Source organism: Bufo gargarizans, chromosome 2 (assembly GCF_014858855.1).
Source record: "Bufo gargarizans isolate SCDJY-AF-19 chromosome 2, ASM1485885v1, whole genome shotgun sequence".
Classification (NCBI taxonomy): domain Eukaryota; kingdom Metazoa; phylum Chordata; class Amphibia; order Anura; family Bufonidae; genus Bufo; species Bufo gargarizans.
The window spans coordinates 65,883,480-65,911,257 of record NC_058081.1 but is presented as its reverse complement, the minus strand read 5'-3'; the positions used below and the strand labels follow the sequence as shown (position 1 = coordinate 65,911,257).

Here is a 27,778-nt window from a genome sequence, read left to right as displayed (position 1 = left end):
ACGCAATTGCAGTATCTAGCAGTGTGTTTCAGGACGCTGCACATGTTGTTTTCAGTACTACAATAAACTCTTTTGCACATGATTTCCGTCAGTGAGAAAAGTGGGTTTCAAAGAGGAAAAAGCAGCCCAATAAGAAGAAGAGAAAGACAGAAGTGGAAGAAGGCTATGCTAATTTATTGCCTACAAGCACTGGGACCAAGGATCCCTAGGGACTTCTTACTTGTTAGGTGTGATCGTCAATGTTCTGTTAGTCTTCGTCAGAGAAAGCAAAGAGAGAAGAAACAACAAGTCTTCTAGAAGGACTTATCTACGATGTATATCAATGACTATGGAAGGACACAACTTGGACATTAGCTCAGTGTCCATCTGTTGACAGGACTGTTTCAGTCTTTTTGGATCTCATCAGCACCGAGCTGGATTGTGTTGTGTGAGTGCTATGTGGAGACTTGTAAGAAGATAAGGAACTGATTGGAAGATATTGACTGATTGGTAAACTATAGAAAAGTTCATGTGTACTTGAAGACAAAGTCGAAACGAGATGCAGAACGTTTATGGAATATCAGGGAAGGGAGGTAAGACATGTGTGTAGAGTTCATGGGAATGGTCTCCATGCTGGCAGCAGATTGCTGATTGTCCTGTGTCTCTTGCTATTTATCTTGTCCGCTTCAGTTGGTATTTTCAGATCCCGAGATCAGGGGTGTACATAGAAGTGAGAGGTGGGCTCATAGCAAATATTAAAATGGGAAAAAGGGGGAGAAAGCCTTGAAAGAACTTTTCATCATACAAGAATAAACTTTATTATCATGAAATGGTATGTATGCCTTCATAAAGACATTTCAATATTGGATTTGATGCCCCACGGCATCACACATAGAAACTGATATTTTACTGCAAAATCTGAAACATTAGTAAGGGTACTTTCACACTTGAGGCAGAGAAATCCAGCAGGCAGTTCCGTCACCGGAACTGCCTGCCGGATCCAGCAATCCGGAAGCAAACAGATGGTATTTGTCAGACGGATCCGGATGTGGATCCTTCTGAAAAAGGCATTGAAATATCGTATCCGTCTCTCCGGTGTCTCTGGAATTTTTTTTGTTTTGCATTTTTAAAGGTCTGCGCATGCGCAGACTGGAAATCAGGATCCGTTTTGCCGGAACACTTATTGCCGGATCCGGCACTAATACACGGATCCGGCATTCCGGCAAGTGATCAGTATTTTTGGCCGGAGAGAAATCTGCAGCATGCTGCAGTATTTTCTCCGGCCAAAAAACGTAAGTGGGACTGAACTGATGCATCCTGAATGGATTGCTCTCCATTCAGAATGCATTAGGATAAAACTGATCAGTTTTTCTTTCCGGTATTGAGCCCCTGTGACGGAACTCAATACCGGAAAAGAATAACGCTAGTGTGAAAGTACCCTAAGGCTCCATTTAGACGTCCGTAGAATGGGTCCGCATCCGTTCCGCAATTATGCGGAACGGGTGCGGACCAATTCATTCTCTATGGGGCCGGAAGAGAGGCAGAGATCACACTATGTGCTCTCCGCATCCGCATTTCCGGAGCGCGGCCCTGATCTTCCCGTCCGCAACTCCGGAACAAAATAGAGCACGTCCTATTCTTGTCCGCAATAGGCATTTCTATGGGGGTGCCGGCCGGGTGTATTGCGGATCCGCAATGCACTATGGACGTCTGAATGGAGCCTAAGGATGGTTTTCAGATGGCCCTAAGTCTGCATTACAGTTACAATACCTGAATTTCATGTGGTTCTTCTGAGCTGAAGAGAACAGCAGAGAACACTGCGCTAGAACCACAGAATGTCCAGATATTGCGGCCACTAAATTGTGGCTGAATTGAGTCATCTGAAACAGGCTTCGTTAGGTTAATAACCGTGTCTTCTCGTTCTCAGCATGTGGAATCACCGATGATGAAAATGACGCAGATGACTATGAAAATGTGATTGACAACAGGAAGGTACCAACTGTACCGGAACGACTGAAGAAGGGTAACAAAACCACATGCAAAAGAGAAGACCTGCAACTAAAAAGTAATGTATTCAATTCAACTTAAATAATACATCAAGTATAAAATATCAAATGGTTCAGTAGTTTTGCTTCCACTGCACTCCCTATGATAGATAGATTTTAAGCTCTATCACATTTTATACTTGTCTTGCAACTTTTCATGGAGAGGAGGCTATATGATAGTGACCTCAGCTATTGCAAAGCCCTAACTACTGCTGTATGGCATGTCTGGTTTGTCATACATGTACTCTATTATTATATGGTTTTCCTTGGCTGCAAAAGATAGTGAAAACTGAAGATTGATAGATCTTGACATGCCCTCTGGGACCCTCTTCTACAAGTCAGGTGTCGGAGAGCCTTTAACAAGTAGTTCTAGGTTAAGCCTTATTATATGGTCACCTTTTCATTTGAATGACATAGTAACATAGTAACATAGTACATAAGGCCGAAAAAAGACATTTGTCCATCCAGTTCGGCCTGTTCTCCTGCAAGTTTATCCAGAGGAAGGCAAAAAACCCCTGTGAGGTAGAAGCCAATTTTCCTCACTTTAGGGGAATAAAAAATTCCTTCCCGACTCCAATCAGGCAATCAGAATAACTCCCTGGATCAACGACCCCTCTCTAGTAGCTATAGCCTGTAATATTATTACGCTCCAGAAATACATCCAGGCCCCTCTTGAATTCCTTTATTGTACTCACCATCACCACCTCCTCAGGCAGAGAGTTCCATAGTCTCACTGCTCTTACCGTAAAGAATCCTCTTCTATGTTTGTGTACAAACCTTCTTTCCTCCAGACGCAGAGGATGTCCCCTCGTCACAGTCACAGTCCTGGGGATAAATAGATGATGGGAGAGATCTCTGTACTGTCCCCTGATATATTTATACATAGTAATTATATCTCCCCTCAGTCGTCTTTTTTCTAAAGTGAATAACCCTAATTTTGATAATCTTTCAGGGTACTGTAGTTGCCCCATTCCAGTTATTACTTTAGTTGCCTTTAATACTACATTTCACCTGTAGTGGTCGCTAAATTTTTTTTTAGAGTATGAATACATACAAAACCCAGACCTTCGGAAAACAGCTGATCGCCACAGCAACTTCAGTCTAAAAAGGGACTGTCTTCATGAGAAACCCATTTATGCCCTACAAAAGATAGGAAGCTGGGGGTTGTCCCTTTTTGATTTTAGAGAGGGCCCCCCCCCCCCCCTGCCATGAGTTCACCCCTGATCATTGTCACGCATGCATTTTTCAGATTTGGATAAACCTGCAAACTCCATTGACACACCTCATGGTAAGAATGCATATCTATCTGCTATACACAGTAATTGGCTAATTTTGCATTTACTTGAAGGAACATTGGAGGCAAATAAATACACTGTGTTATGCCTAATACGGGGTCTGGAGCAAGGTTACTTTAAGGCGAGGCGATCTGGATATTTGTACAGGGCCTCTGTAGGCCAAGGGGAGCCTAGTATACAGGACTGGGCTCCCAGGAACACCTAGACCACCAGGGACTTTACCATTAACACCTTCACTATTTAGGTATTGGGTGGTGGTAGTACTTGGACATTGAATGGAGGTTTATTTGGGCATTGGATGGCAGTATTAGGAATATATCACTGTCTTACATGGACATTATATGGTAGTATTATTTGGATACTGTATGGAGTTTCTATTCAGGTATTGTATGTTGGTATGATTTTAACACTGAGCATTATCTAAAAGAAGAGCAATGGCGGTGGTTAAGTTGCTTGTTGCCCAGGGCTCCATATTCTATAAAACCTTCCATATATGAGAGGACGTTGGTGTAATTTGAATTCTTGTGCCATGGTCTGCCCTCTCAGGCCCTGCATTTGTGGTTCCCCCAAATATGACTGTACAATAACTTGCAGACAGTTCATCAAACCCCTCTTGTGTGCCTTTATTCTGTGTAACGTTAATGTAGTAATGAAAAGAGGGGAGACCTCCCGGACTCTCCTGGAAAGCAGTCCTCCATGAACTGTAACTGTATGTGGCGCCAAGATGCTGCATCATTAGACTCAACCCCAGCTCCCGAACGTGCTCTGAAGGGGCATGGCCAATTACAAAAAGGGAAATGGGGTGTGTCAGTGGCAAAAAATATTTTGCCAGCATCCTTCGTGTACCTCCCCGATGCCAACAATGAAAAGTTGGCAAGTATGATGTTTGCAGAAACAGTTTCCTTTACTAGACCTCTGTGTAGTAGATGATTAACCACCAAGAATGTGTGCCTCTGTAAAGCTAAGTGCCAATGAATTCAGTTTGTCGTTGCTCTCCTGTTTTCTGGACTGTTCATTCAGGGATTGCAATATTCTGTACATCAGCCAGGTGACAGTGTAGTAATGCCAGGTGCACCTCCATTTTCACAGTGATATGCACTGGAGAGCGGGAAGACTGGCCAGTCTGAGGTGCACTACTGAGAGGAGGTCTTCTCTGCCTCTGACCCCATCCTCTCCACACTAGTCATAACATAATGTATCAGTTATGCCTGGAGTGTTCCTTCAATAAGGAAGCATGCTGACAAATGTTTTTTCCTCCAGTCTGAATTTATATCACATGATCTATGCTCTTCATTGTCAGGGCCAAGAACAATTCCACTATTTCGGCCACCGCATATAGGTACGATAACTCCACTGTGGGTCAAGCTCCAGAAAAGGGCATCCTCCAAGATATTCAACATCATATATTTTCTGTATATGTTTCCCTTGCCTATGGATATAAACTGTGGCTTATACCATTCATAAGACATTCTGCCATCTTCTTACTTTAGGTCTTGATTTTGCATCATCAGCGGTAAATGCAGCATTCAGAGACCAGACCGGTAAGGAGCCACAGGAACCTATGAAGTAGTATATAGAAAGGTCCTTATTTAACGGTGTTATCCAATAAAAAGTGAGAAGATGATAAATATATGATGGATGATGGCTGGGAAGGCCCTTCCACTTCACCGCATGCCTTGAGATTGAATAGAGCAGAGGTTACATAGGCCACTCTATTTAATGCTCATGGGGATGACAGAGACAGCCAAGTACAGAGCTTGGCTGTTTTCATCAGCCCCATGGGCACTTAATGGAGAGCCAGGACACAAGTATGACCACTGCCCCATTTAGATTCCTCCTGACTGTGGTCCTGCATTGATGTAAAAGAGGGAATTCAAGAACATATCCTAGTGATCGGTGGTGCCCCTAGTGATCATCCATTATCACCTATCCTGTGTATTGGTAATAAATGTTTTCTGTGGAATAATTCCTATAAATACTATTGTAGAGCCCTGGAGCAAGAGTACTTTGGAATATGCATGTTTGTGGACATTTGCTCCTATTGCTACTATAGATATAAACGCCTTACTTTATTGCACTTTGAATGGTTAGCTTACACAGTGATTTATTCTGATGTTTGCAGTTATTACACTGTATTTGCACTACCCTGCGCAAAGAGTAAATGCACAGACAGCTAATACTGAGATATTTCAGGACTTTCTTCCTATGCAAAGATTTGGAGGGAAAAACAGACACAATGACCTTTTGACTCTCTGGTTTAGCTTTGTTTACATCTGAAGACCTGTTTAGTCATTCCAAAAGACTTGCATTGAAATTCTATACATATCTGACAGATGAAATTGCAACACTGTGTCTATTTAGGCTGTACTTCTCCATTCCACCTCTCCCACTAGAAGGTTCTAGGTCAGCTAGAAACTTTGTATAAGAAGAGCAGTCGGAGCCCCTAGTTGTCTGCAGATAGGGACCATTGCTTAGTAGGAGAGACTCTGCAGATATGGATCAGTGTGAAGTAGAAGTGACTCTGCCAGACTGCATGAGTGACCAGAAGAAGATCCTGAGACAGAGATACTCTGTCACAGGCCCTGGGTTACTAGCCTTTTACCAAGAAACCAGCCAGATGACTGAGCCACAGACCCTTGGCCAGAGTACCAGCCTTCTCAGGCCTTTCCTCAGCATCAAACCCTTCTTCTGCCCGGGAAGAGACTGGAAAAGCCAACTCAGTGCTTTGCCTGTATTGTTTTGCACTTGAGTTCCTCCAGTAAAGAAGCACACTGGTTTTATCGCAGACCCTGACTCTCTGGACTTATTTCCCATTGGGGTGTGCCTTGATTTACCGTCTCCTCCAGAAAGAACAAAAGTGGTGGCGCCTCCACTGTGTCGGGGGGAACTAGCATAATGTTGGGGTCACCCCAAACCGAGCCCCTACATATGTGTAGGGCTATTTTGAGCTGCTTTTCTTTCCAGTGAAACTTCAGTTTTAAAAATCTTAAATTTCATGAAAAGTAAGCCCAAAAAGTTAATTTGAAAAGTTTGGCAATGTCCTAGTGATGAGTCCGTCTATTACTGTAGTTGAGAACTTGTTGTCTTTTAGTGGAGCAAACCTCGGAAAAGAAACTCACATGGAATTGGAAGAAGATAATTCTAATTTGCTACCTGATTGTCATGTTTCTCTTCTTGATTCTTCTGACCAGTGTCATCTTTATCTATTGTGAGTATTTATCTTGAACAAAAGATTTCTAAATCTTCTCTGGTACTCAAAGGTCTGCCAGAGGGCTTTATTCCACAAAACTACAATATGAACTGAAAGGACATCTGTCAGCCGATTTGTACCTATGAAACTGGCTGACCTGCTGCATTTGCATTTGACAGCTGAAGGCATCTGTGTTGATTCCATGTTCATATATTCCGCATTGCTGAGAAAAAAAGGGTTATGTATGCAAATGAGCCTCTAGGAACAACGTGGGCGTTGCTGTTACTCTTAGAGACTCCACTCTATCTGCAACTGACGCACCCTCTACATTTTGATTGACCGGACCAGGTAGTAAACTGTCATCACACCTGGCCCTGTCAATCAAAATGGAGTTGGCACAGGAGTTTCAGATGAAGTAGAGCCTCTAAGTGTAATGGCAATGCCCCCGTTGCTCCAAGAGGGATATATTAAAACATTATTTTTCTCAGCAATGCGGGCACATATGAACATGGGACCAACACAGATGTCTTCAGCTGCCAAGCGCACATGTAACAGGTCAGCCAGTGTCATAGGTACAAATCTGCTGACAGATGTTCTTGAAGATCCAAACTTACTGATTAATGCCTAGTATTTCAAGTGGTCTAAGGTTTGAAGGGGTTAATACTGGTTTATATTACACTTGGGGTATTAGGTTTTTATGCTAATATCCTGGGCGGTCTAGGGTGAGTTATTATGTGATTATATTATATAGTATTATATTGTTTAGGATAGGAAAAGGGCTAATGACAGATGCCTTGGGCAGGAAAGTGAACCTATGGAGCTTAGGTTTTCTGTTACCGGGCCCCAAAACCATTGCTACACCTTACACAGGCATACAATTCTGTCTACCTGAAGCCACCGCTAGAGGGACCTCACTGAATAGGGATCTATACAGCTCCCATTGGGCTTCATATCGTGACCTCCACTTAGGCCGGATTCACATCACCGTTATGCATTCCGTCTGGTTTCTGTTATGCAGGACGGAAGACAAAGTCCTGTCGACAGGACTTTTTTTTCTGTCCTGTATAACGGAAACCAGCCGGATCCGTTATGTTTGCCCATAGACTGTTAAAGGCTTCCGTTTTGATTTCCGTCTTATGGATTCCATTATTTTCCGTTATAACGGAAAACAGTAACGGCATGCATAATGGTTATGTAAACCCGGCTTTATTTACATTTTAGCATTTGGCTCCAAGCTAACTCCTTCACTGCTTTGGTTTCTGGGTACTAGGATTATCCCCTGGAGGTGCGGTAGCCCAAGGTCATGGAAAAATTGTTATTTTTTCTCCCAAAGAACTCTACTTTTCATAACGGGCTTTTTTGGAATGGAAACTCTGTCTCTATACTACACGCAACCCATAGACGAGAGTGGCGCTGTTTGGGTGGATATAGCAAAAGCCTTTTTTTAATCTTATCCAGCCCCTTTAACATAACATACTATGCTGTTTAGGAGTCAGTATTTCAGAACTTATCAAACTGAAGGCAAGCTACGGGATCTAAAGATACCATAGTCAGGTAATGCAAATGCTGGATCTGATAAATTCTAATTCCATTTCAGATTCCAACATCTCCATTCAACTGGCTGAGCTGAAGAAGAATGGTGACTAGCATGTCAACTATTTCCACATTATACCTATAAGTAATAATCTTCGGGTCTAACCTATCTCTGCTTCCTATACAGCATCCCATGTCCACGACTCAGTCAAGAAAGAAATAGAAACTGTAAAGGACAACTTAATGAAAGTCAACCAGACATTGGGTAAGTCTTCCATCACATCAACAAATGCAATTGCACCCGCTGACTGGCTCCAGTCATATATAAAGTACCTCCCACAGTCCACCTATAATACTGACAGGGAAAGTATTCCAGTAGAAACCAGGGACAGCTTGCACTACAACAGGAGAAATCCCGATGGGCTAATTGGGTCAACAGCTACCTCAGGCTGCACTCTTACAGGACTGCAGGGGGCTGCACTTAAGACTCCAGCCCTGTATGCATCTGTTTCTGGGGATAATATTGATAATATTGTACATTAGGACAGACTCCAACATCTCCAATCAACTGTTGGAGTAGAAGAAGAATGGTGACTAGTATATGCACAAATTCCAAAGTATATTTAATTTTAAACCAAGACTATAACCTTGGCATAACCCACCTCTTCTACCTACACAGTATCCCAGGACTCAACCAAGAAAGCAATAGAAACGGTCAAGAATGACTTGATGAACGTCAACCAGACCTTGCGTAAGTAGAGCCTTTAATTAAAAATCTTCACTTAAAACAAATGCAATTGTACACACCAAATGGTAGCAAAGTAGGTGCATTAGGTATTAATTGACCATGAAGGGCCTCATGGACGCAGCCATGGCTCCTCTGGCAAAGTGCTGTGGCCACTATCAAGTGGTGCCCTAATGTGCACGATGTGATCCTTGATTTGCCGCCCTGTCTCGGTGCAAAGGTTAGCAGGTCTGCTATGGTTTAGACCAGAGATGTCAAACTTGTGGCCCTCCAGTTTGCAAAACTACAACTGCCAGCATGCCGTGATAGCTCTAGGCTGTCCGGTCATGAACGAAATTGTAGTTTTGCAACAGCTGGAGGGCCACACGTTTAGGCAGGTTTTGACAGATAGCTAGGTCCCCTTTGTTGCGATATTCTGAGGAATTTGTTGTACACAGGATCAGTGGATAATACTGATATAGAACAAGTGACTTTGCAGAGCTGAGGTCCTGATTTCAAATCCAACCAAGGACAACACTTATATATTGTTTGTATGTTCCCCCTCTGATTGTGAGGTTTTCTCTGAGTTTTCAATTTTTTTTCAACACTCCAAAACATAGTCTTCTTACAAAGTTGCCTCTTGTGTGGACAGAGCTGTGGACTATGTTGGTGCTATATAAGCATTTTATTGATATTTTTCAGTGAGTCAACTAGCTGTCCTAAAGTCAGATGTACAATCCATTAAAAAATTCTTGGGTAAGTCTGCAAAGACAATGACTTTTCTCATTCACCCCACACTACCCCTAACTAACCCCCAAACCTCTTGCTTCACATTCTTGCACCTCTCTGTCCTTAGCTAAAAAGGAATTATTAGCGAGCAGCTTATGTTTCTCAAAAAGGTTTGTGCCAAGTTTTAACTGTATCCCCTATCCACAGGATAGCGAATATGTGTCTGATCAGTTCAAGTCTGACTGCAGGGACACCCTCCAATCATGAGAATTGGGGACATATGCTCCACCGGTCCATTTATACGGGACGAACAAGACCCCCGTTTTCATGATCGGTGGGGGTCACTGCAGTCAGACCCCCACAACAGTTAGATAGAGGATAAGTTTAAAACTTGGCACAACCCCTGTGCACTGCTGTCATGGACAAATAAGGGACTCACACTCACTTGTGGATTGCCAACTACCCACCAGTCACTGCAAAGGAGCTATGGAGTCATACCTATTGAATGAAGGGCACGATTGAATGTGCAAACCTGGTTCCCAACATGGTGCCCACTTCTCTCCAGAGGGGGGTTAGAATGGAATGGTTAGCTCCATTCTATCCAAGTACAGCTCTGCCCGTGTTTGCTGCCACCTGCTGGTGAACTAGGTCCATTACATGAACACAACAGTTGCAAACAGATTAGGAATGCACACGTGGAAAAAAATACATAAGATGACATTGGTGTTAGCCCAATAAAGACAGTAGCAGGGTGCAGGAGTGGTAACACCATTCTGGGGTGTTACGTATGCAGCCATCAAGTATAGCAGCCTAACAGAGTCCTTATAGCCTAACAGAGTACAATATGGATACTTGATGGATACAATAGCGGGTTCAGGGCCCCTTACCTTTTGCCTTTAAGGGGTCCAAATATCTGTGATGGTGACCAGACCTGTGACTGCACTGCTCTCACATCTATAGGGCTGCAATATACTGCAAAGGGAGCCTAGGGGATGAGCTATATAATGCTCCATATGTGCATGTTGTACTGCATCACCTATTTTATTATTATTATTTATTATTAAAGCGCCATTCATTTCATGGCGCTGTACAGTACATATGATAAGGGGTGCACATACATAATACAGACTTTAGCACTAATCATGAACAAGACGAGTTACAAACTGGTACAGAAGAAGAGAGGGCCCTGCCCGCGAAAGCTTACAATCTACGAGGCATGGAGGAAGGACACAATAGGTGAGGGTAAAGCTGGTCATGGCGGTAGGGAGGCAGCAGGGTCACTGGTTGTAGGCTTGTCTGAGGAGGTGGGTTTTAACGTTTCTTTTGAAGTGATTCCACTGTAGGTTGAGAGTTTGATGTGTTGGGGTAGAGAGTTCCAGAGTGTGGGGGATGCACGGGAGAAATCTTGGAGGCGATTGTGTGATGTAGGGAGGGACAGGTTGTGGACGACCTTATATGTATTTGTTAGTATTTTGAACTGAATTGGATGGGCAATGGGGAGCCAGTGAGGGGATTGGCAGAGAAGTAACGGGGGGAGAGATGGATTAACAGGGCAGCAGAGGTGAGGATAGATTGGAGGGGTGTGAGATGAAAGGCCACCGAGGAGGATGTTGCAGTAGTCTAGGCAGGAGATGATGAGGACATGTACAAGCATTTTTGCAAACTCATGGCTGAGGAATGCTTGGATGCGGGAGATATTTTTGAGTTGGAGCGGCAGGTGGTGGAAAGAGCTTGGATGTGTGGTCTGAAGGAGAGGGCAGAATCCAAGGTCACTCCAAGGCAGTGGACTTGGTTGACCCGGGGGGAGTGTGCAGCCATTGATTGTGATAGATAGGTTGAGCAAGATGGGGGAAAGATGATAAATTCAGATTTATCCATGTTAAGTTTTAGAAAGTGAGAGAGAAGAAGGAGGATATGGAAGATAGGCATTGTGGGATTCTGGATAGTAAGGTGGTGATGTCTGGACCAGTGAGGTAGATTTCTGTCGTCAGAATAAAAGTGATACTGAAAGCCATGGGACTCTATGAGCTGTCCCAGGCCGAAGTTGTAGATAGAGAAGAGCAGGGGTCCTAGGACAGAGCCTTGAGGGACACCAACAGAGAGGGGATGAGATGAGGAGGTGGTGTGAGAGTGGGAAACACTAAATGTCCGGTCTGTGAGGTATGATGCGATCCAGGAGAGGGCCAAGTCCATGGTGCCAAGAGTTGAGAGAGTTTGTAACAGAAGGAAACTTACTAAATCTTCAAATTCTCATTATATCACTAGGTCTCTGTACGTCCTGTCCGGTTGGATGGACCCTGCTCGGTTCAAGTTGCTATTTTTTCTCTTCATCTCATCAGACGTGGCCGAATTCACAGAAAGAGTGCAGCAAAATGGATTCCTCCCTCCTCATCCTGAATAGCAAGATGGAACTGGTAATATATGATTACTTAGGAGGATACAAGGAGGACATGTAATCACCAAAATTAAAGGGGTTTTCTGAGATTTCATTACTGATCAATTATCCTCAGAATAGGTCATTAGTAGAGATGAGCGAATCGAAGTTGACGAAGTGGAATTAAATCCGAATTTCAGGAAAAATTTGATTTGCACCAAATCCGAATTTTCTGACACTTCGTGGTAACGAACCGTATTTTTTCCTAAAATGGCTGCTGCACGTGTTAGGACATGGAGCAAGGAACTCTGGGAACGAGATATCACCCACAATGCCATGCATGCAGCCAATCAGCAGCCAGCCAGCCCTGTGATGTCACAGCCCTATAAATAGCCTCAGCCATCTTGGACTCATCCAAGCCATCTGGAGCCATTTTCCAGTGTACTTAGTGCAGGGAGAGATGTCAGCAGACGCTCGGGACAGTGGTAGAAAAGACTTTAAAACTTTTTTTTTGCTGTATAGAAGTTCAGGGAAAAGGATAGGGAGGAATCATTCCACAGTATTGAAGAACAGAGTTCAGTAGGGGAAGTTACAGCCTGGGTAATAGAAACAATCCTACTACACCTTGCTGCACTGACTGAAGATCCAAATTGCCATTATACAGCTCTGTAATTCCAGCAAACCGCTCTTGTTATTGGGGTGCAAGTGCTGTTTGATACAGCCATTAACAGGGTATATTACAAGGAAATATTTCTACGTCTTATTTGCCCTTGTGTGCAGTTATATTTTCTAAAGCATTTTTTGGCTTGTATTAGTGGGAAAAAAGGGCTTATTAGCCGTTGTGTGGTGAAGTGAGAAAATTGAAGCCCTTTTTGGAGTGAATTAGTGGCAAAAAAGTATGTATTACCGTATTTTTCGCCCGATAAGAAGGCCAGCTCCCATAAGACGCACCTAGGTTTTTGAGGAGGAAAATAAGAAAAAATACATTTTGAACCAAAAGGTGTGCTTTTGGTGGGCTTTGAACTAATGGTAGCCTGTGAATGACACTATTATGGGGGTCTGTGGATGGCACTGTTATGGGGGTCTGTGGCTGACACTGTTATGGGGGGTCTGTGGCTGACACTGTTATGGGGGTCTGTGCTTGACACTGTTATGGGGGCTTCTGTGGCTGACACTGTTATGGGGGCGTCTGTAGATGGCACTGTTATGGGGGTCTGTGGCTGACACTGTTATGGGGTCTGTGGCTGACACTGTTATGGGGGCGTCTGTGGCTGACACTGTTATGGGGGCGTCTGTGGCTGGCACTGTTATGGCGGTCTGTGGCTGACACTGTTATGGGGGTCTGTGGCTGACCCTGTTATGGGGTCTGTGGCTGACACTGTTATGGGGTCTGTGGCTGACACTGTTATGGGGGTCTGTGGCTGACACTGTTATGGGGGTCTGTGGCTGACACTGTTATGGGGGCGTCTGTGGGTGGCACTGTTATGGGGGCATCTGTGGATGGCATGACACTGCTATGGGGGGATCTGTGGATGACAGATAAATAGCATCTTATGCTATTTGACATCCACAGATCCCCCCATAACAGTGTCAAGCACTGTGAATGACCCCCCAATACAGAGGCTGGGGGCTGGCATCTACACTAGTTTTTAAATGGCAGCGGGGGCCCAGTGCAGTCATTGTATTCCATTGCATCGGGCCCCGCTCACTGTACTAATGGTATCTGTAACTGCAGGCAGGCAATGGTTAACTATACATATTTTCGATCCAGCACTGAGCAGCCTGTACTTACGATCATAGCAGGCTGGAGGCAGGAGGCTGGGCGGGCGGGCGGGCACTGGCAGCGTAACTTCCTACGTTGCGTGCCTGTGCCGCCTGCTTCATTCATAAAGTGGCCGGAGCAGGCACGTGACGTAGGAAGTTATGCTGCCAGTGCCCGTCCGCCTGCCCAGCCTCCTGCCTCCAGCATCCAGCCTGCTATGATCATGGTGGTCCAGCCTGCCGTAGCAACCGCTGCATCACCCAGTGTCACGCACCTGATTTCAGGCAGTCAAGGCTCCACCACCTCAGCCGAAGGGAACTGTCTGTCCTTCCCATCATCTGCTGGTCCTGATGCTCCTGCTCCTTCTCCTCATCAGTCATTCCGTCAGCAATTGATCACCGAAGCGATTGCCAAGAGACAACAGTATGCATGCACTCATCCAATGGCGCAGAAGCTGAACGTGCTCCTGGCCAAGTTGCTGGAGATGCAGTCCCTCTCTTTCCAAGTGGTGGGCCAGTCATTGAGCCTGTCGGTGTCTGCCAAAGTGCACGACAGCGCCGACGTGTGGAGCTGTAACTACGGTCAGGGACAATATATGTCCTATATGACCCACTGGGCGAATGTGGTTCCTGCACAGCCACACCAGCAACTTGGCCAGGTGACACCGCTTCCGCCTCCACGTTCTCACGCCATTGGTCCTGCGACAATGTCCACCTCTGCCTCCTCATCCTCATCCTCCACCGTGTCCTCCGCCTCAGAACAAGATGTCAGCGCTGTGTCAAGGAGGGCTGAGCCATGCGCCCTGCATGGCACACGTGTTCAATCTGGTTGTCAAGGGGTTCCTGAAGTCTTCCACCCATCTGCATGCACTTCAGCCACTCGTACATCGCAAAGCACATCCTCCTTGAGCTGCAGCGGCAGAACGGCATCCCCCAACATAGGCTGATATGCAACGTTTCTATCCCGTTGGAATTCCACCCTCCATATGTTGGACTGACTATACGAACAGAGAAAGGCCATAAACGATTACTTGATGATCCAAGTAGACAGGAGTACTCCCCTGTGTAACTTCGATGTCAGCCAGTGGCAGCTCATGCGTGACACCTGCCGTTTGCTCAGCACCTTTGAGGAGGCCACATTATTTGTCAGTCGCTAGGACTACGGGATGAACAACGTCATTACACTGCTTCATGTCCTGGAACAGATGCTGGTAAATCTGGCTGGTCAGGGGACTGGAGATGTGGTGCCTAGATCTCACGGCCACATGAGTCCTGTGGGGGCTGAATTGGAGGAGGAGGAGGACATTGGAGCACAAGCAATGTGTAGCGAAATGGGTGGTTTTTCTACACAGGTGACAGGAGAGGAGGAGCAGGAGCAGCCAGAGGAGCTACAGGGCGATGAGGAAGACGAGGCAGAGGACCTGGACACATCGTGGCAGTATGCAGTGGAGATGGAGGCAGGGAGTCCCTCTGAGCCACTTACATAAATGACCTGATGCATACTCACTTGCTTGCGTAGAGACAGCAGAATTGTCACCATTTGGCAGAGGGATGACTTCTGGCTCTCCACCTTGTTGTACCCTCGCTACCGGTTCAAAATGGAGGCCTTTTTTACATCTGCTGAGAGGGAGGACAAACGGAACTACTATAGAGACATCCTATGTAGTCAGTTGGCCGCTACCTATGTGCGCCATCGTCCATCCTCTCGCAGGTCTGACTGGGGGGGCCCTCTGCCCTCACGTTCCTCTGCCATGGCTGCAGTTACAGCTCCATCAGCAGAAACTTGAGTCTAGAGTAGCTAATGAGCAGCTTTCTTCACCCGCCTAGTGAAGAAACTACTCCCCAGCAGCAGCAGCCGCTAGACCTGGAGCAGGACCTGAACCAGCAGGTGGTGGCATACTTGGACAGCACCCTGCCACCCCACATTGAAGATCCGCTGGACTACTGGGCAGCCAAACTGGATTTGTGGCTGCAACTGGCAGCGTTTTCCCTGGAAAAGCTGTCCTGCCTGGCCAGTAGTGTGGCATCAAAGCGGGTGTTTAGTGCAGCGGGGGCCATAGTTACTCCAAAAAGAACTCGTCTGTCCAAAATGTGGAGATGCAAAATAAAACCGAAAAAAGGAGTTGAGTTGGAGAACGGGGAAGTGAAATGGGGGAAGGGGAAAAAAGAGGAATGGGATGAGAGGCGCCAAGGGATCACCCAGAGATGGAGGTGTTGAGTCGTGATGAAGGAAGAGAAACAGAAACGTGAGGCAACTCCCCAGACCGTAAAAGTTCAGTACACAACTGTGTACTGTAAATTCAAAAAAGTAGGAGAATAATAAAATAAAATAAAAAAAAGATACGGTTGCTGGTGCTAATCCAGGAGGGAACCTGGACGCAACAAGGGGGTGCCACAAAGCGATAGCGTTAACAGGGTTGGAAGTATATTTTAAGTCTCATGAAGTGAGAGTTTGGTATATTGTAGTGAATCATATAATGTGTTCATAAGAGACATTAATTAAAAACAATAATAATAATAAAATTTGTTTGGAAATGCATACACATCAATCTTAGTACCACACGTGGGTCCAATTCGTGGCTATTGATTGATAAAAAAGCAATGGTAAAGGACTTACTTTACCAGGGAGGGAAGTAAAGGATAAACTCAATACACCAATACTTGCACTTTCCCCACCGAGGTCGCCTGTAGGTAGTAAGTGTAGCTTCTCTGGTCCCCAAAGGATGACACCGAGGGCTCCTGGATGAAGTAGAAGTCTTTATTTTCAATAAAAAGCTTGACGCGTTTCGGGATAAGAGTCCCTTTATCAAGAGCATACAATCTTTTTTTTTTTTTCCCTCTCCTACTCTTTCAAAATATGGAAAGGATTTCCACCCAACAATGCCTGATGCATCAGACTAGATCATCCATAGTGCCACACCAACACTTTGACAAAGGAGACCGGTTTCTTCTGGCTACCTGCCTCAACTACTATTCTGATGCTGCCACCAGCCTGATGCCACACATCTGATGCCTAGTGCTCCTTCCTTCACCCACCATCTTCAGTTCGTACTGGTATTGCCACCCACCTCCCCACTCTGTCACCTGGTCACTCTGAAGTCTCCTGATGCTGCTGCCACCTCTACACTATGTCACCTTGCCACTCTGTGGTCTCCTGATGCTGCTGCCACCTCCACACTGTTATTATGCCACCCTATGGCATTCTCCTGATGCTGCTGCTGCTGCCACCTCCACACTGTTATTGTGCCACACTGTGGCCTCCTGATGTAGCGCCACCTCCACACTGTCATTGTGCCACTCTGTGGCCTCCTCCTGATGCTGCCGCTGCCACCTCCACACTGTCATTGAGCCAGTCTGTGGCCTCCTCCTGATGCTGCTGCCACCTCCAGACTCTATCATTGGGCCACTCTGTGGTCTTCTCATGCTGCTTACACCTCACCACTATGTCATAGGGCCACTCTATGGACTTCTCATGCTGTTCCCTGTTCATTTATTTGACCCTTCTTCTGATCGGTCAGAAGGAAGGAAAAATGAGACTCACAACGGATCCTGTCTATGTAACAGCTGTATGACATGGTCCCTATTTTGCATCAGAATTGGCTTATGATTTGGTAGCCAAAAGCAGGAGTGGGTACAAAACACAGAAGACATGCAAATATTCCATTCACGTGTAATCTCTGTTTTGGATCCACTCCTGTTTTTTTGGCTATAGCAATACTGATGGATTACTGACCAAATGCTGACCGAGTGAAGGCGGATGCTCCACAGACAGGATCCGTTTTTTGGGTGTTATTCTTCTGACGGATGAGAGGAAGGGCAAAATAATCAGTGTTGTCAACACAAACTTACTGCTGACACCCTCTCTACTCTGTTGGGTGGGGGTTCTACAGGGGCTGTAGACATCTATGTGAAATCAGCTGATGACGGTGTAAAAGATGTGCGCTTCTTCTTGGCGCTAACATTGACCTGTTAGGCTAAGTTCACACTTAAGTTGTTTGGTCAGTTTTGGCTCTGTAACTGCCTAAATAAGTGAAGTGTGCAGTAATTCTAAGAGTGACGCCTGTCATCTGCATGTCATACGGACTCACTGTATTGTTTCACTATCACAGCAGACTCTCTATGCTTGTTACTGCAAAGCACAGTGTTCTACACCACTAGAAAGGCTCTTTGCAGCCAGGAAATAGCTGTTTTTTTAACGCGATTCACCGCAAATAAATTCAGATCGAACCACATTATTTCAAAAAATTTGGCGAACTATCTAATTTTTTAGAAATTCGCTCATCTGTAGTCATCAGTATCTGATCGGTGGGGGTCCGACACCTGGGACCCCCGCTGATCAGCTGTTTACGAAGGCATCGGCACTCCTGTGAGCACAGCGGCATTCTCACAGCTTTTCCTAGGCCAGTGATGACATGTTCATCATTCACATGGCCTAGGAGCAGCTCAGCAACACTGAAGTGAATGGGGCTGAGTGCGATACCAAGCATGGCCACTATACAATGTACGGCGCTGTGCTTGGTCAGCACGGAGAAGGCCGCGGTGCTCACAGGAGCACCAGTGCCTTCTCAAACAGATCAGATACTGATGATAGGTCATCAGTAGTAAAATCTCAGAAAACCTTTTTAATGGCACACATATTTTTTATGGGTAACGCTAATAATTTACATCATTCACATTAAAAAGTGGGTGTATTTTGGCCCATTATATGGTGTGGAAACTGGAGCCATATTGTGCACTGTACTACGGTTGCTTAGGAGGGGAGGACGTGATCCATTCTAAGTATTCAATGGAGCTTGAGCTTTCTAAAGAAGCCTCTGCAGGTGCTCACCGCCATGATGGTTTGCATAGCCCCGTTGTAATGTTCTGACACCACGTTCAAAACCTTGTGTGAATGTATCTATGAGACTTTGACAACTAGTAATTATTATTCCCAGTCCAAGGAGCTGATGTGTGAGAATGATCAATAGACAATATAAGAAGGATTTTCCGGTTTTTAAGAACTGTCCGTCTTCCTCCAGGATGTGATTCGTCCATTCATTGGAAGTAAGAGATTCTGGATCGGCCTCCGTAGGGAAAATGGATATACTTGGCGTTGGGTGGACGGAATGATCCCAGTGTACACGTGAGTGATAAAGGCACATAACTCATAGACATACATAAAACTCCTAGTGTGCAGTTCATACCATCTGCACCACTGCACTACTACTAAATTCAGGACTGGCATAATCCCATAGAAAGGCAATCAAGTATAGCTGATATTTCAGCAGACGTTCTCGGGTTTTGTCACCATTACAAGTGATTAGTAGTGATGTCCTGAATAGTTCCCGCCGAACATAGCTTGTTCGCGTTCGCCGCTGCGGGTGAACATATGCGATGTTCAGTCCGCCCCTATACATCATCATTGAGTAAACTTTGACCCTGTACCTCAGTCAGCAGACACATTCCAGCCAATCAGCAGCAGACCCTTCCTCCCAGACCCTCCCACCTCCAGGACAGCATCCATTTTAGATTCATTCGGAAGCTGCATTCACAGTGAGAGGAGGGACAGTGCTGCTGCTACTGATTCAATAGGGAAAGCGTTAGCTAGGGCATTGTTCTGTGTCCACAGACTCATCTGCTGTAAGGACAGCGTCCTGACAGCACCCCAAAAAGCCTTTTCAGGACTGGTACATCAGTGTGCTTTTTTTTATTATATATATATATACAGTGGGATGCAAAAGTTTGGGCAACCTTGTTAATCGTCATGATTTTCCTGTATAAATCGTTGGTTGTTACGATAAAAAATGTCAGTTAAATATATCATATAGGAGACACACACAGTGATATTTGAGAAATGAAATGAAGTTTATTGGATTTACAGAAAGTGTGCTATAATTGTTTAAACAAAATTAGGCAGGTGCATAAATTTGGGCACTGTTGTCATGTTATTGATTCCAAAACCTTTAGAACTAATTATTGGAACTCAAATTGGCAGACTGTATTGTGGCCACTGGCTAGTGGCTAGGCCTCCACTCATACCGTTACAGGGTGTCATTCACTCAAATACCTTGCAGATAAAAAAATTATATTAAATTTTTTTCTGTGATATAATCACATTTGCAAATTGCAAGCCCGTGTGTGTCAGGCCCACACAGACTGTATTGTGGCCACTGGCTAGTGGCTAGGCCTCCACTGATACCGTTACAGGGTGTCATTCACTCAAATACCTTGCAGATAAAAAAAATTATATTAAAAATTTTTCTGTGATATAATCACATCTGCAAATTGCAAGCCTGTGTGTGTCAGACCCACACAGACTGTACTGTGCCCACTGCCCACAACTTATATAGGGTGGCACCACTTATCTAAAAAAAAATGTCGTGGTCGTGGTGCTGTGATTTCCACTGGCCCTGGAATAATGCCCAAAAATTCTGAGAAAATAGTTGACTGGCTTACACAGGACACCCAATCTTCAACAGCTTCCGCTAAGAACCTTGACGCACCCTCCTCCTCCAGCTCAGCTTTGGTCACCACTCTTCTGCCCGCCGCCACCACCACCACTACCACCACAGCCGCTTCACTTGATCCCTCAGAGGAGTTATTTACACATCAGTTGGATGAAATTAGTGATGCGCAACCATTATTGGCAGGGGATGTAGATAACAGGGATATGTCTCAGTCAGGCAGCATTACACACATGGACATACAGTGTGATGATGATGATGTTGTACCCGCTGCTGCTTCCTTTGCTAAGGTGTCAGATACAAGTGAAGTGGTTGATGATGACGATGTGTCCGTGGATGCCACGTGGGTGCCTGCTCGAAGAGAAGAAGAAGAGGGGGAAAGTTCAGAAGGGGAGACAGAGAGAAGGAGGAGACGAGTTGGAAGCAGGGGGAGGTCGTCGCAAGGAGCTAGTGGCACAGTCAGACAGCATGTATCGGCACCCGGGGTCAGCCAGACAGCACGCCAATCAACGCATGCTGTTGCCACCACCAGAATGCCGTCATTGCAAAGCTCAGCAGTGTGGCATTTTTTTTGTGTGTCTGCCTCTGACAACAGCGATGCCATTTGCAACCTGTGCCAAAAGAAACTGAGTCGTGGGAAATCCAACACCCACCTAGGTACAACTGCTTTGCGAAGGCACATGATCGCACATCACAAACGCCTATGGGATCAACACATGATGACAAGTAGAAGCAGCACACAAGCTCAAAGCCACCATCCTCCTCCTGGTCCAGCATCTTCAGCCACGTCAACCACTGCTGTCCTCCTTGCTCCCTCTCAACCACCCACCACTCCGCCTCTCACCTTCAGCAGTTCCATCTCATCTGCCCACAGTCAGGTGTCTGTAAAGGAAATGTTTGAGCGTAAGAAGCCAATGTCACAGACTCACCCCCTTGCCTGGCGTCTGACAGCTGGCTTGACAGAACTCTTAGCCCGCCAGCTTTTACCATACCAGCTGGTGGAGTCTGAGGCCTTCAAAAAATTTGTCGCTATTGGGACACCACAGTGAAAGGTACACGGACGAAATTTCTTTTCAAATAAGGCAATCCCAAACCTCTACTCAGTGATTGAAAAGGAAGTCATGGCATCTCTGGCATACAGTGTTGGGGCAAGGGTACATCTGACCACTGATACCTGGTCTGCAAAGCACGGTCAGGGCAGGTATATCACCTACACTGCGCATTGGGTCAACCTGCTGACGGCTGCCAAGTATGGAATGCGGAGTTGGTGGCTCTGCAGCGGAGTTGGTGACACCGCCACGACTTGCAGGCAGGCCTACTGCCACCTCCTCTACTCCTCCTACTCCACCCTCTTCCATAACCTCCTCGGCTGAGTCCTCTTCTGCTGCGGCGTCTGGCTGCACATCAACTGAATCCCCCCAGTTCCCCAGGGGCTATTCCACATCCCGGATACGACAGTGTCACGCTGTCTTGGGGTTGACTTGCCTGAAAGCAGAGAGCCACACCGGACCAGCACTCCTGTCCGCCCTGAACGCACAGGTGGATCAGTGGCTGACCCCGCACCAACTGGAGATCGGCAAAGTGGTGTGTGACAATGGAAGCAATTTGTTGGCGGCATTGTCGTGCATGGCACATGTGTTGAATCTCATCGTACAACGCTTTGTGTCTAAGTACCCAGGCTTACAGGACGTCCTCAAGCAGGCCAGGAAGGTGTGTGGCCATTTCAGGCGTTCCTACACGGCCATGGCGCACTTTTCAGACATTCAGCGCCGAAACAACATGCCAGTGAGGCGCTTGATTTGCGACAGCCCGACACGTTGGAATTCAACACTCCTAATGTTCGACCGCCTGCTCCAACAAGAAAAAGCCGTCAACGAGTATTTGTATGACCGGGGTGCTAGGACAGCCTCTGCGGAGCTAGGAATTTTTTTGCCACGTTACTGGACGCTCATGCGCAATTCCTGTAGGCTCATGCATCCTTTTGAGGAGGTGACAAACCTAGTCAGTCGCACCGAAGGCACCATCAGCGACCTCATCCCATTTGTTTTCTTCCTGGAGCGTGCCCTGCGAAGAGTGCTGGATCAGGCTGTAGATGAGCATGAAGAGGAAGAGTTGTGGTCACCATCACCACCAGAAACAGCCTTGTCATCATCGCTTGCCGGACCTGCGGCAATGCTGCAAGAGGAGTATGAGGAAGAGGAGTCAGAGGAGGAATGTGGCTTTGAGGAGGAGGAAGACCAACCACAGCAGGCATCCCAGGGTGCTCGTTGTTGTCACCTATCTGGGACCCGTGGTATTGTACATGGCTGGGGGGAAGAACAGACCGTCAATGACATCATTGAGGAGGAGGAACAGGAAATGAGTAGCTCGGCATCCAACCTTGTGCAAATGGGGTCTTTCATGCTGTCATGTCTGTTGAGGGACCCTCGTATAAAAAGGATGAAGGAGAACGACCTGTACTGTGTGGCCACGCTACTAGACCCCCGGTATAAGCAGAAAGTGGCGGAAATGTTACCAAATTACAGGAAGTCAGAAAGGATGCAGCAGTTCAAAACCAAACAAAAAAATATGCTTTACACAGCTTATAAGGGGGATGTCACAGCACAACGGGAATCTAACAGGGGAAGAGGGGAAAGTAATCCTCCTCCTACCACGACCACGGCGGCAAGGACAGGACACTTTTCAGATGTGGTGTTGATGGAGGACATGCAGAGCTTTTTCAGTCCTACACATCGCCACAGCCCTTCGGGATCCAGCCTTAGAGAACGATTCGACCGACAGGTAGCAGACTACCTCACCTTAACTGCAGATATCGACACTTTGAGGAGAGATGAACCCCTTGACTACTGGGTGTGCAGGCTTGACCTGTGGCCTGAGCTATCCCAGTTTGCGATAGAACTTCTGGCCTGCCCCGCTTCAAGTGTCCTGTCAGAAAGGACCTTCAGTGCAGCAGGAGGCATTGTCACTGACAAAAGAAGTCGCCTCGGTCAAAAAAGTGTTGATTACCTCACCTTCATTAAGATGAATGAGGCATGGATCCCGAAGGGACTGACAGTGGGGGATACGTTTGACTAACAAAAGGCCTGACATGCCTTGGCCTCAAATGGTCCCCACGCTGCTGTATTTATTGTCTGCATACCGGATGACTTTCGTGAATTCTCCGCCACCAACTAGGGTTCAAGCCGCAATGTTTTAGTCACCTTTCTGCCTGGAAAACATCAATTTTTCCGGCCGCTGCTACAGCAGCGGCTGCAACAATACCTAATTTTTCAGGCATGTGTACATGCCAAATTTTTCTGGCCTCTAGTGCTGCACTGTGGCTGCAAAAAAAATAAAAAAATAAAAAAAATAAAAGGCACATACAAGTGTCAATTCCCCTTCGTGATCGGTACCTTGTTGTGGTGAAGGGGCTTGTGTATCACAATGAAGCGATCATCACCTCTATGAGTGTGTTGGCAATGTTGCCACACCCCAGATAAGGCCGTTGCTTCATTATGATCAGACTAAAAGCGATCGGCTGGATAATTTTTTTTAAGAAAAAACATTATTTTTCTTTTTTTTTTTTTTAAGTTGTATGGGTTTTCAATACATAAAATAAAAAAATCATAATAAAGTCTCTTAATAGTTTATTAGAAATAATGCAGACAATTTAAAAAATCCCCTTCAATTTTAATACAAAGCAAGTACAGAGCTCAGAACAAAATTATTTCAGGATGTCGTTTATTCGATAATGATTAATCAATTCGACACACGTCCCTGGATAGGGGACGTAACAGGGATTAAACTGATAGGAATAGTACTAGTTAAGACACCACTCATATAGGGTGTCACAGCACATTGCTCCGTGCACGCGCAGTGCCCCAACTTGGGAGTAAGAGGACCGACCAAGCTGCTTTTTCCATCTCCCGGTTCCTAAAATCAATTCAGTTTGGTGTATCAGAGTTTGGTCTGTCAATGTGAAGGCAGTCGAAGGTACCCGGCCTAATTTTTTTTTCACAAAAGGCAATCCCTGATATGGGACGTAACAGGGATTAAACTGATGAGAATAGTACTACAGAAAATACCACTCATATCGGGTGTGACAGTAAATTGCACGGCGCAGACGCAGTGACCATGGCGTGGATTCAAACAAAGGGGAGGGAGCCAGCGTTTTTTTAACCATCTCCCCGTTCGAAAAATCTATTCAATTCACCTTTCGGGGACCCTTGGTGTTGTACGTGGCTGGGTGGAGAAAGAAACCTTCAATGACATCAACGGGACATGGCTAGCTTGGTATCCAACCTTGTGCAAATGGGGAGTTTGCTGTTGGGCAAATGGACTGTTTGCGGTTGTTTGCGGTGCATTAAAAGGGGAGTTTGGTCTGTCAATGTCTGTGAAGTGGGCGTAACCCTTACACTACCTGATCGATACAACATCATACCTGATCGTATACACACACTGGATGTTTTAAACCAAGTTGTTAAAAAAAAATTAGGATTGTTAGGTGATTTATGCCCTTTATGGATTAAAATCCAACTCTGCGTCAACTATGTAATTTTCCATGGGAGTATTGCCATGGATCCCCCTCTGGCATGCCACAGTCCAGGTGTTAGTCCTCTTGAAACAACTTTTCCATCACTATTGTGGCCATAAAGAGTCCCTGTGGGTTTTAAAATTCGCCTGCCCATTGAAGTCAATGGCGGTTCGCCCGATTTGCCAACATTTGCGAAAATTCGCGTTCGCTGTTTGCGAACGGAAATTTTTACGTTCGCGACATCTCTAGTGATTAGACCGTTTTTGCGTCCTCTTCTCAAAGCCTAATGGAATCGATTGTCATTGAGCTTAAATCCTCCCCCACTACTATTCTGCCGTCATTAACCTTTAAACACACAATTACAATATTAATCATCATAGACCCATAAATAATGCAAACATTTATAAAAAAAAGAAGAGAAGTCCTAATAATCCATTCTGCCTCACAGCACAAAAGGCGCTTAAATCGATCCATGCCACCCGCCGAAACAGAGATCCTCTGTATACCAGAAAATGACAAGGACCGAGGATCTCCATCATGCCTCTATTTATGTTCAATTATTATTATTTTTATATATATATATATGTTTGCTTTATGCATTTATGTGTCTATGATGATTCATATTGTAACTGTGTGTTTAAGGGTTAATGGCAGGGAGGGATTTAAGTGCAATGACGCTCGATCCCAATATGCATTGAGAAAGGATGCAAAACCACCACAGGCCGGTGCTATTGCAGTGTCCCAGGGGGTCAGTAGTGTGTGCTGGGCTTTGTAGTGCAGATTGACCACTAACCTGGGATCCACTGTCGTCTTCAATTGGGGCAAATACTGGAACAGGCAGGTATTGAACAGTTCGTGACGCCAGTGTCAATTAAACGGTGACACGCCGTGTAAAGTATGGTGGAAGAATGAAGCAAGCACAGGATAGCCAACAAAAACTGGAACTTTTACTGAATATCAGTCAAGATAATACACGGACACTGGTAGTGCACAGTTCCATAAAAGACGGTTGATTTTAGAAGAATACAGATGGTTCTTGACATTACAGGAAGACCGGTCTTAGCGATGAATTATACAGAGTGTTGATTACAGGAGATGCAGTACAGGCGGATTGCTCACTATTCCTGACTGGTCCTGCTACATGTGACTTTCTCTCCAAGGTCTAATGCCCTTTATCTGGCGTACCCTTGAAGCTGTCCTTATCTAGTACCTCCTCTGTTATCTTGAGTACCTCTCACTTTATCTGAACGGCCTCCTCTGTGGTAATCTGTGTCTTGACTTGTGGCTTGCTTATGCTGCTTCAGCTAAACGGATGGTGACTCAGGAGGGGAACCTTTTCCTTGGATCCGGAACCCGGTTACAGGGCCTTTACTACCCTCTCCTAGTCGACAGGCTTCAGGCCTGCTATGCTCTCACAGGCCCATAGCCCGGTCTTCTCTCAGACACAGGATCATTTCTGACCTCTGCTCCCACTGTCTGAACACTCTACTGCTACTTCCTGACTGGGCCTTATATAACCTAGGGTTCCCTAGCTCCCTCTAGTGACTCAGAGCTGGAATGACACCCTAGCCGGCCTGCATAAGCACGTTTCACAGTAACAGGAAAATACATAGCATGACATTATAAGATGTTCTATACCAACCTCCCCTTAAATACAGGGGGAACGACAATACCCAAGTGACCCTTCTGTAGTGACGGGGTATTACTCTCCCGTACACTACATACCCTGCTGCTTTAAGCTGAGTACGGCCTCGTACTCCATCAGGGCCCGCCCAACTGGAATCATGACCTGAAATAGAGAAAGACACATGCATGCATACATATATGTCAATTACACTCTTATCAGACCCAATTGGAAATGGTGAAGTCTGGTGACAAGGGGCGTCGTTCTCTTTTTCACAGGATAGTGAGTGGAACGGGGGCGCTGACCTGGCACAGCGGATGTTGGAAGAACCAGGATAGTCCATGACAATAAATAAGTCCATAATAAATTAACCTCTCAGAGGCTTGCACATAGGAAGTCCATCTCTGGGCACATATACTTGAATAGAAAAACCGGTTATTAAATACTGTCAGCAGCACATATATAAAATGACAATACAGGACTCTGACAATACCAGGGCCTTGTTATCCTGGCAAGTCCTGCTTACCCTTTAAAATAGTGCTGACATAAAAATGTCTTTTCAACCTGAAATGGGGGTAAAAGGGGTAAAATTTGTGCAAAAACTTCAAGGTACAACCGGGAATTCAGCAGCAAACCAGATGTCCCAAACAAAACAAAGGCAGCTGGAAGCATTGATACACAGTGGCACATCATTCAACTAGGATGCCACCGGCCGTGGGTAACTGGCAGCGAGCTTCACCAGCTCTGCCAACTAGAGGGACAAACGGCCATTAAAGAGAGAAACAAGAGGACAAAAGTACTCACAGCCGAGTATCATGTTCCTCCTCAGATGACGAGTCGACATAGGGAACCTGCAGCAGTTGTTCCGGCAAGGACGGCCACATTTGAAACCCGTCTCCCCTGACAATTTTTAGAGGGGGAGGTTTGTCTTTCACGGCCTCCATCTCGGCCTCCGTCCTTGGAAATGGAAACCACCGCTCGCCTCCTGCGCAGCCGAGGTCCGCCACCCAGTACACCCTCTTTCGTAGGGCCTCCAGTTCTGCTTTGGTACAGGTGGTCGGATCTACCGGAGGTCCAGGGGGTCCGGCCGCTGGGGGAACAATGGCAGCTGTTGCTTGGCGCCGGGCCTCGGCACTTTCCTCGGCTCTCCGATAGCTGTCCTGCCGCTCCTGCTCTTCCTCTCGTTTCACTGCAGCCGGAGGGGGGTACCGCTCCTCCAGGCCCTGCAGCACGATCGGCTCCCAGAAGACATCTGGACTGAGGTAGACCTGGTTTTGAAGATGGGTGGTCCGGCCCTTGTCCACACGCGCGCTAGCTATCTCAGCCGGTTCGGCCCTGTCTTTTTCAGAGTCCCAGTTTTCAGCCGGCGCCTTCGGGCGAGTCACTGCGGTGGCGTAGGGGCCCCTTAAGCTTTCGGCGGGAGTGTATTCCACGATTTCCCCTATGGTTAGATTGTGGAGATGTTCTGGGAGGTAGTGCCGCTTTACCGACCGCCGATTGACATAGAAGTCCCGGCCAGTCCCCAGCTCCTGGATAAATCCATAGCCTTTGTCCTTGTCGAAGGACAC

At 46.1% G+C, this 27,778-nt stretch overlaps 1 protein-coding gene across 1 annotated transcript in view; it reads left to right on the top strand.

Annotated features, from left to right (window-relative positions):
- The first annotated feature begins 252 nt into the window (after positions 1-252).
- Positions 253-27,778, top strand: part of LOC122929440 (C-type lectin domain family 4 member G-like) — a 32,534-nt gene continuing 5,008 nt past the window's right edge. The window contains exons 1-12 of the mRNA XM_044283002.1: positions 253-572; positions 1,907-2,044; positions 3,274-3,312; positions 4,620-4,658; positions 4,810-4,860; positions 6,411-6,527; positions 8,107-8,148; positions 8,230-8,307; positions 8,722-8,793; positions 9,469-9,522; positions 11,761-11,909; positions 18,649-18,752. Coding sequence (XP_044138937.1) covers positions 539-572; positions 1,907-2,044; positions 3,274-3,312; positions 4,620-4,658; positions 4,810-4,860; positions 6,411-6,527; positions 8,107-8,148; positions 8,230-8,307; positions 8,722-8,793; positions 9,469-9,522; positions 11,761-11,909; positions 18,649-18,752 — 917 coding nt within the window. The 5' untranslated portion in view covers positions 253-538. The remainder of the gene's footprint in view (positions 573-1,906; positions 2,045-3,273; positions 3,313-4,619; positions 4,659-4,809; positions 4,861-6,410; positions 6,528-8,106; positions 8,149-8,229; positions 8,308-8,721; positions 8,794-9,468; positions 9,523-11,760; positions 11,910-18,648; positions 18,753-27,778) is intronic.